Below are 12,144 nucleotides of genomic sequence, written 5' to 3'. Positions count from 1 at the left end.
GTATAGTCTCCCCTGGGTAGACATATTCTTGCACAACTTCGATTGTTGCCTCACCAACGACGACCGGCTCCGGTTTGATGTGAGCATTGTGCATGACTTTCGTCTTAAGTTTCTGCAGAGATTCTGCCATAATAACGATGTCGTCCGCGAAGCGGAGGTGTGACATGTACTCGCCATTTATACATATGCCATGTCCTTTCCAGTCCATCGTCTTAAAGACATCTCCCAATGCATTGGTGAACAGTTTTAGAGATATCACATCCGCCTGTCTCACGCCACGTTGCAGTTGGATAGGACTTGTCTTGTGGTCCTGTACTTGGACAGTCATAGTAGCGTTATTGTAGAGACATCTCAACACCTCGATATAGCGCCAGTCGATTTGGCATCTCTGCAAGGATTCCAAAACTGCCCAGATCTCGGTGGAGTCGAAGGCTTTTTCATAGTTCACAAAGGCTAGACACAGGCTGATAGAATAGAATAGAATACTACTTTATTGACATGATTATACATCAATCGGTAATTTATTTTTATTTACTTTAAAATGTAGGTATATCTATGTAAGTACCTACCTACTTAAATGTAAGTCTTTGCAAAATCGTACTCTTTATATGACTGTAGTACGAAATATTCTTATATATAGTTAGGTATTTTTAAATAATTTCTAATTAGGTAGTATTTGCCAATTAAAACAATTGCTAGGAGGGTCAATGGCATGACAATAAGACCCCCCCGCAGACTGCAGACTTTAAGTCGGCCGATAGTTTGGTCGGGCTCTTAATCAGTATGGAGATGTATGGTAGTGCGCACATTCAACGATTATATGTATCGGCCGATAGGTACTCCATACTGATTAAGAGCTCGACCAAACTATCGGCCGACTAAAAGTCTGCAGTCTGCGGGGGGTCTAACTGGACAGTATCGAAATCTTAAGATTATTTATTTATTTATTTACACTTTATTGTACACAAAAATCATTTTTTACATGGACATTTTAAAACATAGCTAATAATTTGCGCACAAAGGCGATTATGTAAGTAGGTAAAGAAGAATTGGATGATCCGCTCCTTTAAAATAGGAATATAGGTATTGTGTGTTGAGAGTCGAAACTTGTAAGGAGATAGGAGGTCGATAGGTAGGTATATCCAACGATAAACAGTTATGATTCTGTGGGTAAATAGGTATGTTTCTAAAAATAAAATAAATTTATTTATTTATTTATTTCTAATACTTATATTATCTAACAGGATACACCTAACACAATAATATAGAAACATCAAATATAAATGTGCACTATTGAAAGTATTTATTAGAAATTTAAAAAAACATACAAAAATAACAAGTTTTTCCACTTTGATTTCTATGTACTTAATTAAATCTTTAGTTCTTCATTCTTGAACGAATCAATGCTAAGTGCAATCAAATACCTACCTAGGCAAACAATGAAAAAAATTGCTTACCTACTTACTAGTAAGTTGTACTTATCACATAATACTTAAGCATTTTGTTTAATGCAGCTAGTTCACATTAAGAGAGCTCTCATTAGACAACTATTGAACTAGGCCGCAGCCTGCATCAGTGTAAGCGACTACGCAAGAATGCTAGTATGGAAAGGCCTTTATTGGTCTCTCTCAAGGCTCCATACACAGCGGCCCATGTTGGCCCACTACAGGAGTCGAGGGGGCCATGGCAAGTACATCGACATTTGTCATCTAAAAATAAAATAAATGTGCATGTGCACTATTTAAAGTATAATAATATGTACCTAGTGTGGCGCCGACTGGCGCATCAGGAAGTTGACAGATTTTGTGCACAGTTCAATAGGCCCCACACAGTGGTCTGTGATGGGCTATGCTTTGCAATGCACAACTATAAAAATTAACTATAACTAAATAGGAAATGGTTCATTACCACACATATTAATTGAAACCACGTATTAAAAAATATAAAATCACAGTGGTGTAGAGTCTAAAGGCATACAATTTTAATTTAATCATATCAAACAAAAAAAATGCAATACAAAAGGATTTTAAATTAGATTAACGAACAATTTAACGGAGTTAAATTTAAATTAAATGCCTTTAGAATCGGTACCAGTACCGTCTTCTATCTTATAGCAGCACCGATAGGCATAAGTAACAACTATAATAAAATTGTAAGTATAAGAAATATAACACTTTTATACTTTGCAAAATATGGCTTAGCCCTATGACATTTAATTGACAGATCTTCATGCACAGTAAAAATAAAGGTGGTTTTCCCATGTTTTTTTTATTATTATTATTTGACAGCTGTCATACGGCTCATGCTATATTTTACAAAGTGTAGTATAGTGACTAGTGAGGGCTGTCCCCCGGGTCCCCGGGCGGCTGGTCCCCCGACCGCGCTAGTCCCCGGGCGCGCTAGTCCCGGGTGAGCGTGTCGAACTCGGGCTCGATCTCGGCGATGCGCTGCAGCAGCAGCTCCGCCAGGTTCTGCTCCTCGTCCGTGTCTGCGGAGGAACACCAGCTCATTGACAAACAACGATCATGTAGCTGTGTGTGTGTGTTGATTGTGTGTTTGTGACAGTGTGTGTGTTAGTTACTGAATGTGTTTGTTTATTTGTTGCATAAATTTGCGTACCGTCGTAGTACACGAGCTCGACGGCGCGGCGGCAGGCGGGCGCGCGCGCGATGATCTCCGCCAGCATGGCGCAGAAGTCGTCGCGGATCTCCTCGTAGTCCGCGTGCACCAGCTCTGGAACAACAGCCACATCACTCGACAGCCGACACTAGCCGGGGCTGGACAGTGGACTCCGCGGGATGCAATCTACAGCCGGACAGGCAGGCGGCTTGCGAGCTTAGTAAAACAAACGTTCTAAAAGCTTTGAGACCAGCCACACAACGATTTTTTATAATATGTAATTTATGTATGTTTGTGCGCGACTATACTATACTCGCATTGGGTTTTGATGCAATTTTCAAAAAAGAAATAATACAATCAGCTGCTGGTGTAACGTGACGTACCGTCGTAGAGCTGCGACCTCGTCTTGACCTTGTGCAGCGTGTGCAGCGGCGTGGCGCACTCGGCGGCGAGGTACACGGGGCGCGGGGGGGCGGGGGCGCGGCCGGGGGCGGGGGGCGCGGGGGGGCGCACGATCTTGTACACGGTGTTGCGGTACACGCGGCCGATGACCCCGGCCACGCTGCGCGACACGTCGTCCAGCGACTAAAATACGAAAGGGTTGTATTAGCGTCGCTGCTGACTGCACCACGAGCCGAGCCATATTTTGTGGGTTTTTTTACCGTGCTCAAAGGAGCCTCAGTCCGAGCCGTACATAATGCCGTCATTATGTAGGGCTCGGACTGAGGCGGTCGGTTTAAACTGCATACTAGTTGATCAAGGTGAGGCGATTCGCCTCGAACTGATCATAACGTGCCTCAACTCTACCAATAACTCAGAGCGAGCAGCCTCAGACTGAGGCTGTTTGCTTTAAGCTGAGTCTGCTCGACCTGAATTTGCCTCTAGTGGATACCCAGCATTGAACATTCGTAGAACCAAATTGACGAGCGTCACCTACTGACTACTGTCAGCATTCATCCTAACTAATATTATAAATGCGAAAGTAACTGTGTCTGTTACTCTTTCACGCCAAAACTACTGAACGGATTTGAATGAAATTTGGTATACATATGGTCTAGACTCTGAGAAAGAACATAGGCTACTTTTTATCCCAGAATTCCCACGGGAAAACTTTTTAAGGCGAAGCGAAGCTCGCGGGAACAGCTAGTGTCTCATATCTGAGACTTTAAACACAGAACATTCATAGCAAACTATAGAACTGGCGCAGATGTAGCGCAGTTAGTTACAGGCAGGACAGTGCAGCGGGTAGTTACCTGGCAGGACAGTACAGTAAACACCTCGCATTACAGTATACTGGGTACCGGCCGGGCAGTACAGTGGGTACCTACAGGGCAGTGCAGTAAGTACCTGTCAGGACAGTGCAGTAAGTAGGTACCTGCAGGGCAGTACAGTAAGTACCTGGCAGGACAGTGCAGTGGGTACCTGGCAGTACAGTGCGTACCTGGCCGGACAGTACAGTAAGTACCTACCTGGCAGGGCAGTGCAGTGGGTACCTGGCAGTGCAGTGGGTACCTGGCAGTGCAGTGCGTACCTGGCAGTGCAGTGGGTACCTGGCAGTACAGTGCAGTGGGTACCTGGCAGTACAGTGGGTACCTGGCAGTGCAGTGCGTACCTGGCAGTGCAGTGGGTACCTGGCAGTGCAGTGCGCACCTGGCAGTGCAGTGGGTACCTGGCAGTACAGTGCAGTGGGTACCTGGCAGTGCAGTGCGTACCTGGCAGTGCAGTGGGTACCTGGCAGTGCAGTGCGTACCTGGCAGTGCAGTGGGTACCTGGCAGTACAGTGCGTACCTGGCAGGCCTCGATGGTGGCGCCGCGGCGGTGCGGGTGATTGAGCAGCGCCAGGTCGGGCGGGCAGTACAGCGAGCGCGTGATCACGATGAACAGCCGCCGCACCGGGAACACCACGCCCTCGCGGCTCTCGAACGTGCTGATCTTGGCCTAAGACAAAACCACAGATAATATCACTACATAATATATTATGCGTATTTGAAAAGACCATAAAATATATTATGTTACTATATTATGTAAGTAGGTATATTTTTTATAATCTGTCAGAAATTTGAAAGCACCCACTTAACACTGAGGAAAAAAACACTGGCGAAAATATGTATGGTTTTTCTTTAACTTTTTTAAAAAAGTTGATTATTTTTCTCTGCTCACTTGAGCAACCTGTACATTTTCTAAAACATTTGTATACAAAAATGGCTCCTTCTGGGAGAACAATAATGAAAGTGAGTCAGTCAGTGGTAATTCAGCTATATTTATATTATGTAGGTATATGTTATACAGTAGGTACACATGAGCACATACCTGGAATCCCTGCGCGTCGTCGGAGCCCTGGTTGGGCAGCACGGTGACCAGGTAGCCCTCGTAGTACGAGCACGCCATGCCCGCGCCGTAGCTGATCGCCGCCGCCGCGCCCGCCTGACACACACGCACATGGAGACACGTGTTACATACTTAGAGAAGCTATACAGGCTATACTCTTTATTTACACACTATAATCTAACTTTTATATTATATCGTACTATCATTGGTGGTCTTATTACTTCAGTATTGGCACTAATAATATATGTTTGTTATTTATTATATTGTATGCAATCAAATAAAAAACGTATTTACAGTTTGCAGGTACTTGACCGCGAGGCTCGCCATGATGAAAAGCGCGAAGTCGGGCTGCAGCAGCGGCTGGCGCAGACACAGCAGCGCGGCGGCGGCGGCGGCCAGAGCGCCCGCCCCCCGCGCCGCCCGCCGCCGCGCCCCCCGCGTGCCCGCCCCGCCCCCGCGCCACCACGCGTGTGCTAGCACCAGCCCGTCCTCCGACCCCTGCAGCACCAGGAAGTACACCGCGTACCGCACTGCGGGGGACAGAGTGGGTCTATTATTACAGGGAGTGGGGTCACAGTCACCTTTTTGGCAAATTGGTAGGATCAGTTTTGTTAGTTTTTTAAATCTATATTTGTATTGCTGATGAATGATTATTTCAGCTTACTTAAATAATGCACTATGCTTTGTAAAACATTATTACACATTTATTGAAAATAAATTAAAATAATTTACATCCAACAAATAAAATGGAATAACTTACATGTTTGTATAAATGCATCTTGACTGAAGAGGTTCTCAACGGAGTAGTCCCGCTGCGCTGCAACACACAACAGCACCCACAGTTCACTCACCACCCACCTCCCATACTTACAGTATATTGTATGCATTATGTGACTGAATGAGATTATTATAGGGTTACTAGTTAGTATTCTATGGTATGGTATGCAGCAGATAAATAAGGCAGTGCTGTACTGCTCTCAACACAGAAACATTCAGATATTAGCACTTTCAGTAGGTTAATGTTACAGCTAGATACCTATACTAATAAAATAGGTTTATTTATCTGAGATAAACTGAAGTGGCGACAGTGTATCATTGTGAGCAGCACAGCCAGTGATTAGTGACAGAATTTTGTTAACAGTGGGATGTTTGTGCAAAAGTAATTTATAAAAACAAAATATGTATATTTGGAGTGTTTTAGTCATAGAACTTCCAAAGAATGTAGGTACTTATATATTATTATGTTAGTGTAAGCTAAGGTATTTAACTGAAGATAGAATATTGAATGCAAGCATTGAAAAAATTACGGATTAGTGGTAATAATATTAGGTTCATTAATTTAAAGTGATTAATTTTATTATAACTCGATTAAGGCTTTTGGATAAAACCCTTGTTGTTTATAAATGAATAAGATAGATACCTAGATACTCTTTATTTGTACATCATTCCAGACAACCTTTGGAATTTGGATGGCTGGACTGAATGGAATAGAATAGAATATTAATTATCTATTAATTCTAGGTTAAAATATAAACTTACCAAATAAAATGCAAAATGCTGATAAAAATTGTACTGCAAATATATGCGAACTTTTAATTTTATTTTTTGCTATCATTTTAATTTCTGTAGAGTTATAATTTACTAAAATGCTGATAAATAAAACTTTGAGATGAAAAATAATGTAAACAACAACAAAGTTTTAAACATAGACAACAAGTCAAACATAGAGGATAGAATATTGAAGGCGCCGACACACTAGCGGAGGTGGCTCAAGGACTGATAGTGTACACGGTCTTTTGGGACAGTTCGTGCCAGATCGCTCTCGGGCGTCTGAAAGCTAAAGGTCAGTCCAAGGTTACGTCCGCGACTTACGTCCGATAGTTTGAACCATGGAAGTACTTATTACTTCCATGGTTTGAACAGTGTAGTGTACATAATGTACATTCCTTACCTAGATACCTTTAAGTCGCGGCTGACAGCCGCGTCCGTAAGTCGCGTTCGCTAGTGTGTCGGCGCCTTAAAGGTTAGGACACATTATCGGACTGATAAAAACATGCACGGTCTTTCGGGACGGTTCGTGCTTGACGTCTGAAATCTGAAGGTCAGTCTAAGGTCACGTCCACTACTTATGTTCGATAGTTTGAACAGCGTAATGTATATTTTTTGTGTACATTCATTTTTAGTCGCGGCTGATAATGTGTCCCCACTTTAAATATTTGGGTCGGTTCGGTCAGTCGGAAGCAGAGTAGAGAAAGAGTACTTTGTTAATTGTTAAGCAGTTAGTCTGTGATCACTATCTGTCATCGACATCGACCTTACCATAGACAAAACAAGTGTTTTTTTCCTCCGTGAGACAAAATAAAGTATAAACCTAACCTTTGTTTGTAACCTTTCCTTTCGTTTGTTATTGTTTTTGAAAAAATATTTTCGTTTTGTATCAAAATATAAATTCCACTTAGTTCCCTAATCTGTGCTTAGTGTGTGAAACAATTTATTACAAATTTACCCACTACTACTATCGAATTACTTAGACGTGAACACAACGAGACTAGAAGACCTAGAAGTGCATAGGATAATTATTTTTATAAGTAGTAAAGTACGAAATGGTTGTTTGCAAGTTTTTTCAACAAGGCTCCTGCCGCTATGGCCAAAGTTGTAGATTTGAGCATGTGTATAGTTCAAAATATTCGTATCAAGGTAAGATTACGAACATGGCCTGTTTACTATCATAAATGAAGTTGGAGTAGATGTATGACGTGCATGGTGGTGGTTGCAGCGGGCGCGGGCGGGGGCGCGGGCGGCGCGGAGGCGGTGTCGGACGAGCAGCTGGCGGCGCAGGCGGCGGCGGACGCGCGCGCGGCGCTGCGCGGCGGTCAGTGGCTGCTCTCCGCCTACGCCCCCTTCAAGGAGAAGGCGAACCTGCCGGGCCTGCGCGACGTGTCCCCCGAGGAGGCGCGCCTCGCCGTCTACGAGGCGCGGGCCAACAACACACTCAACCAAACTGTAAGACACTTCATACATGTATTGTAGGTACCTATTACTTAATAGAATGTTTCTTTCAATGAACAAAATGAGTTAATTGTTTTGTTTAGGTCAAGGTTATAAAGATATGTAATCGTATTATTATTTTATGTTTCAGATTACTCAATTCAATAATCTACTTCAGGAAGCTAAATCTAAACATGAACAACTTCTTCAACCAAGCCCCAGTTTAGTGAGCACCCTGCGCAGTCTGTACCGGGGGGAGCCCGTCGCGGCGCCATTCGCCAATACACAAAATAATTCTACAGCTTCATCTTTATTCAGGAGCGCAGCACAAAGTAATTCAGTATTTGGACAAAGCAGTGCATCAGCATTTGCAACACCCACTGAGAATGTGGCAGCCAAATCAATATTTGCACAAGCTAACCAGAATGTTTTTGGAGGCACCCAACAGCAATCGAACCCTAGCAGCATTTTCGCCAGTGCATCTCAACAGTTATTTGGGCCACCAGCACCGACCCCCACCTTCGGCCAACAGAACCCTTCATTTGGAGCTGCCCAGTCGGCAAATGTCTTTCAAAAACAAGAAGCACCTAGTCAATCTGTGTTTGGACAAAACAATAGTGTATTTAATCAACAAAATAGTAATAATACATTTGCCCAAAATCCCAGTAATGTGTTTGCGCAAGCCAATGCAAACAGCTTCTTTGGCCAGCAGCCTCCTGCAGCGGCGCCGAGTGTGTTTGGTTCAGCCGCGGCGGGGGCGGCGGCGGGGGCGGGGGGGGCGGCGGGCGCGTACTCGGCGGCGGACGAGCTGGCGGCGGAGGAGCTGGCGTCGTTCAGCGCCGCCGAGTTCACTCTGGGGCTCATCCCAGAGCGCGCGCCGCCGCGGGAGCTGTGTGTGTGACCAGCTGACGGGCGGGACAACTAGCGTACACAACAAGGATTCAAGGACCCAAATTACAAGCCTCTGACATTACGAGTCACTTTGTGACTGAGGTGGAGGAAGTAAATAAATAACACAGATGTACAAATACAATTAAAGCTATTATTTTATTAAGTTAAATCCGAATGTATCCTAGTTCTGTATCTCGCCCAGATAGAGCGTCTTGTCGCTGGAGGCGGAGAGCAGCACGGGCTCGCGCGGGTGGAAGGCCACGGCCGTGACGGCGCCGCGGTGGCCCGGCAGCCGCAGCAGCGCGCGCCGCGACGTCGTGCACCACACCCACACGTGCCGGTCCGCCGAGCCCGCCGACACCTGCACCAACAACTCATGGTTACTACACATTCTCTATTGTTTGTATACTATAACAGATATACAATTAGGATATCCAGTGTTTAAATTAAGGTTTCATTTCAAATTCCAGTCTACAAGTGCTACTGTAAACTTGTAAGACCAGCCCTAAATTTCATTAAAATACCTAAATTAGGGGTGCTTATGACTCAGACATCTCTGTGGCATGAATATTACAGGCCACACTGAAGGCCTGAAAGAACTCTAGTCGTTTGCACTAAATCAGCTACACCTCATTTGATGCAAGCACAAATTTAATAATGGCCAATGCACACGGAAGCGAGTTATAATTTGGTGACGTAATACATATACTGGGTTTTTCATAAATAGTGGACCAACGGAAAGGGCTTACTAACTAAGGGAACTCAGGGAGTCAATCTAAACAAGTTTATTCTTAGACTTTTGGAAATTCTCGAAAGAAAAAATGCTTCTCCACTCCGCTACTTAAGGGACACCCTGTATAAGCGTGTAGCGTGTACCTTGGAGCCGTCTCTTGCCCAGGCGCAGCGCAGCAGGTCGCGCTCGTAGTTGTGCTGATGGCCCGACAGCAGCTTCACGCAGCGCTCGGCCGGCGCGAACGGACGCACGTCCCAGATGCGCAGCGTGCTGTCCATCGCGTTCGACAGCAGGTACGACCCGTCCTCCGACAGCGCCAGCCCTGCACATGCGAAACACAACCACCATCAAGATAGTTACAAATTTATTTGACGCACTTACAAAAAACCTCCTTTATTTCTACTTGAGCATTCTCAGTCGAAGATGCTCATTCGCCTAAGTGTTTGTTTGACGCAAAAAAATCGATAGTCATTTGTTGTAATAGAATAGGATAGAATAAATCTTTATTCAAAGAATACAACTTAGCGTCAATTCACACGTACCACAACCACACCACGTCGCAGCGACATAATGTGGTTACGATGTGTGACAGCGGCTTTTTGCAGTTGCGTTGTGGCAGCGACAAAATGTCGATGTGGTTGTGTTGTCGCTGTCGTTGCGATGTGGGAACCACGTGGTCGTATGCAGTTAATAGGGAGAGCAGGTGGCCGCGGTGGCGTTGCCGACGCGATGTGGTTGCGATGTGGTCGTATTAAACAGGTGGTCGATGACAACAGCAAAATGTGGCACGTGTGAATTGGATTATTCATTTTCAATACAAAATATACGCCCGACCACACAGCGTGGTTGTGATGTGGTTGTTGTACGTCTGAATTGACCCTTATGCTATTACATACATCCCTACAAGGGTAGAGTGTAGAAAAGGGTTCCTGATCCTGCTATTCATCTCGTTAAAATACGGGCTTATTCTATGGTTAGCTAAATTGATGTAATACGACAACTCACCTGTAACAGTATCCGTGTGTCCTTTGACTTTATATGAAATCTCCTTATTCCTGATGTCCCAGACCTTGATGACGTTGTCGATGCCGCCGGAGATGACTTTCTCCGCGGTGTCGTTGAAGAGCACGGCGGTGACGGGGTAGGTGGCGTCCAGCGAGGCGGCGGGGTTGCGCTGACGCACGTCCCACAGCTTCACGGAGCCGTCGTCCGAGCCCGACACCAGCAGCTCCGGCCCGCGCCGCGCGCCTGCCACACATTACTATGTTATAGCCTCCTTATATTTTGCAACTAACTGTGCAGATGCGTATTTAAAACTAGAGAGTCAGGGAGTCCAGGTTTAGACCTAGACAAGGATTTTCATAGTGATATCATGTAAGTACAAAATAAATGTACAGCAAAAAGGGGGTGGCTTGCAAGTCACCATTGACCACCCCTTTGGGGATTAGTCGTGAGCATATTTAATTATGACTGTGTATGTATGTGATAGGATTAGCTAGTCAGAGTGGGAACTTGCTGCACCCTGGATGTTTAAGGTAGGTACAATAGTACAATCACTCAGCCACAATGAGCCTTGTAAATTAGTATGATGTTAGTAACTAGTTAGTTTATTGGTATTATCCTATTTATAAATAAGGATTATTGCAAGCAATGTTATCATCACGAAGTATCACCTGAGACAGAGTTGACGAAGTTGGTGTGTCCCTTGAGTTTCTTAATGCGCGTGCCGGTGGGCAGGTCCCACACAGCGAGTGTGTTGTCGGTGGAGGCGGTGCTAATGTGGCCCCCGTCCGGGGAGAAGCACAGCTCCATGATGGCGCCCGTGTGGCCCTTCATCACCATTATGTTCTCGCACTGCCCATACACATTCCATATAACTGAAAAATCGGAAATGTTTTGTGAAACACTGTACCACTTACATAGAAGGCATAATTTTTTATCTCCAATGAAGGAAGGGTTTTAGCCCTGTCTGTGTATAATAATCTTAATATAATTATATACAGACAGTAAAACCAATGTTTTTATTGGTAATTCCAATGAATGGTTAGCATAATGATGAAGTAGGCCTCACATATTTGTCTGTCGAAGCCGGCGGAGGCGATGTGCTTCCCCTCGGGGTGGAACTGCGCGGTGAAGATCTCCCCCTGGTGCCCCTCCAGCAGCATGATGGGCGCGTGCAGGTTGGACGTTCGCGGCACCTAGAAGTAGAATAGGCACATACTTATTCAAAGAATTAGTACATGGTAAACAGTGATACTATGTACTCAATAATCATTCGTTTATGGATGCACATAATGTATTGAAACATCTGCTAGTAGCAGGAGTTATAAGGTATAGGAAGTTTGTTTACCGCAGAGGTTACCACCGCTTTTTCTCTTGTGCCGACGACGGAGATTTCATGACGAGTCTTCTTTGCAGGAACAACTGAATAGTCGTCCGCCTTCCGTTTTGTCTCCATTTCTGGCATTTTATGTATTGTATTTTCAATTTATTACTGAGAAATAACAATAAAACAACGCAAATCCCAAAACAACCATCAACTCATGAACTTTTTTTTTTGCTACACAGACCACTACACACACAAT

At 44.6% G+C, this 12,144-nt stretch overlaps 3 protein-coding genes across 3 annotated transcripts; 1 reads left to right on the top strand and 2 right to left on the bottom strand.

Annotated features, from left to right (window-relative positions):
* Positions 1–1,288: 1,288 nt before the first annotated feature.
* On the bottom strand, positions 1,289–6,654 carry LOC119693472 (stimulator of interferon genes protein homolog). The gene is made up of 8 exons (XM_048623296.1): positions 6,487–6,654; positions 5,708–5,764; positions 5,242–5,477; positions 4,930–5,043; positions 4,408–4,557; positions 3,003–3,204; positions 2,620–2,733; positions 1,289–2,488 (listed from the first exon to the last, which is right to left on the bottom strand). Exons 1-8 carry the CDS (start codon positions 6,560–6,562, stop codon positions 2,400–2,402), a joined length of 1,038 nt encoding a protein of 345 aa, XP_048479253.1. The 5' UTR covers positions 6,563–6,654; the 3' UTR covers positions 1,289–2,399.
* A 646-nt stretch (positions 6,655–7,300) lies between these two features.
* Positions 7,301–8,968, top strand: LOC119693445 (nucleoporin NUP42). Its single transcript, XM_038116915.2, has 3 exons — positions 7,301–7,644; positions 7,724–7,950; positions 8,087–8,968. The coding sequence occupies exons 1-3, from the start codon at positions 7,551–7,553 to the stop codon at positions 8,834–8,836; spliced, it is 1,071 nt and encodes a 356-aa protein (XP_037972843.2). The 5' UTR covers positions 7,301–7,550; the 3' UTR covers positions 8,837–8,968.
* Positions 8,958–12,120, bottom strand: LOC105380555 (U5 small nuclear ribonucleoprotein 40 kDa protein). Its single transcript, XM_038116916.2, has 6 exons — positions 11,910–12,120; positions 11,631–11,757; positions 11,233–11,436; positions 10,565–10,807; positions 9,703–9,881; positions 8,958–9,187 (listed from the first exon to the last, which is right to left on the bottom strand). The coding sequence occupies exons 1-6, from the start codon at positions 12,024–12,026 to the stop codon at positions 9,008–9,010; spliced, it is 1,050 nt and encodes a 349-aa protein (XP_037972844.1). The 5' UTR covers positions 12,027–12,120; the 3' UTR covers positions 8,958–9,007.
* Positions 12,121–12,144: the final 24 nt, after the last annotated feature.

The sequence above is a fragment of the Plutella xylostella genome, chromosome 3 (genome assembly GCF_932276165.1).
Source record: "Plutella xylostella chromosome 3, ilPluXylo3.1, whole genome shotgun sequence".
In the NCBI taxonomy this organism is placed as follows: Eukaryota; Metazoa; Arthropoda; class Insecta; order Lepidoptera; family Plutellidae; genus Plutella; species Plutella xylostella.
The sequence above is the reverse complement of the archived record's forward strand: the minus strand, read 5'-3'. Positions and strand labels throughout refer to the sequence as shown.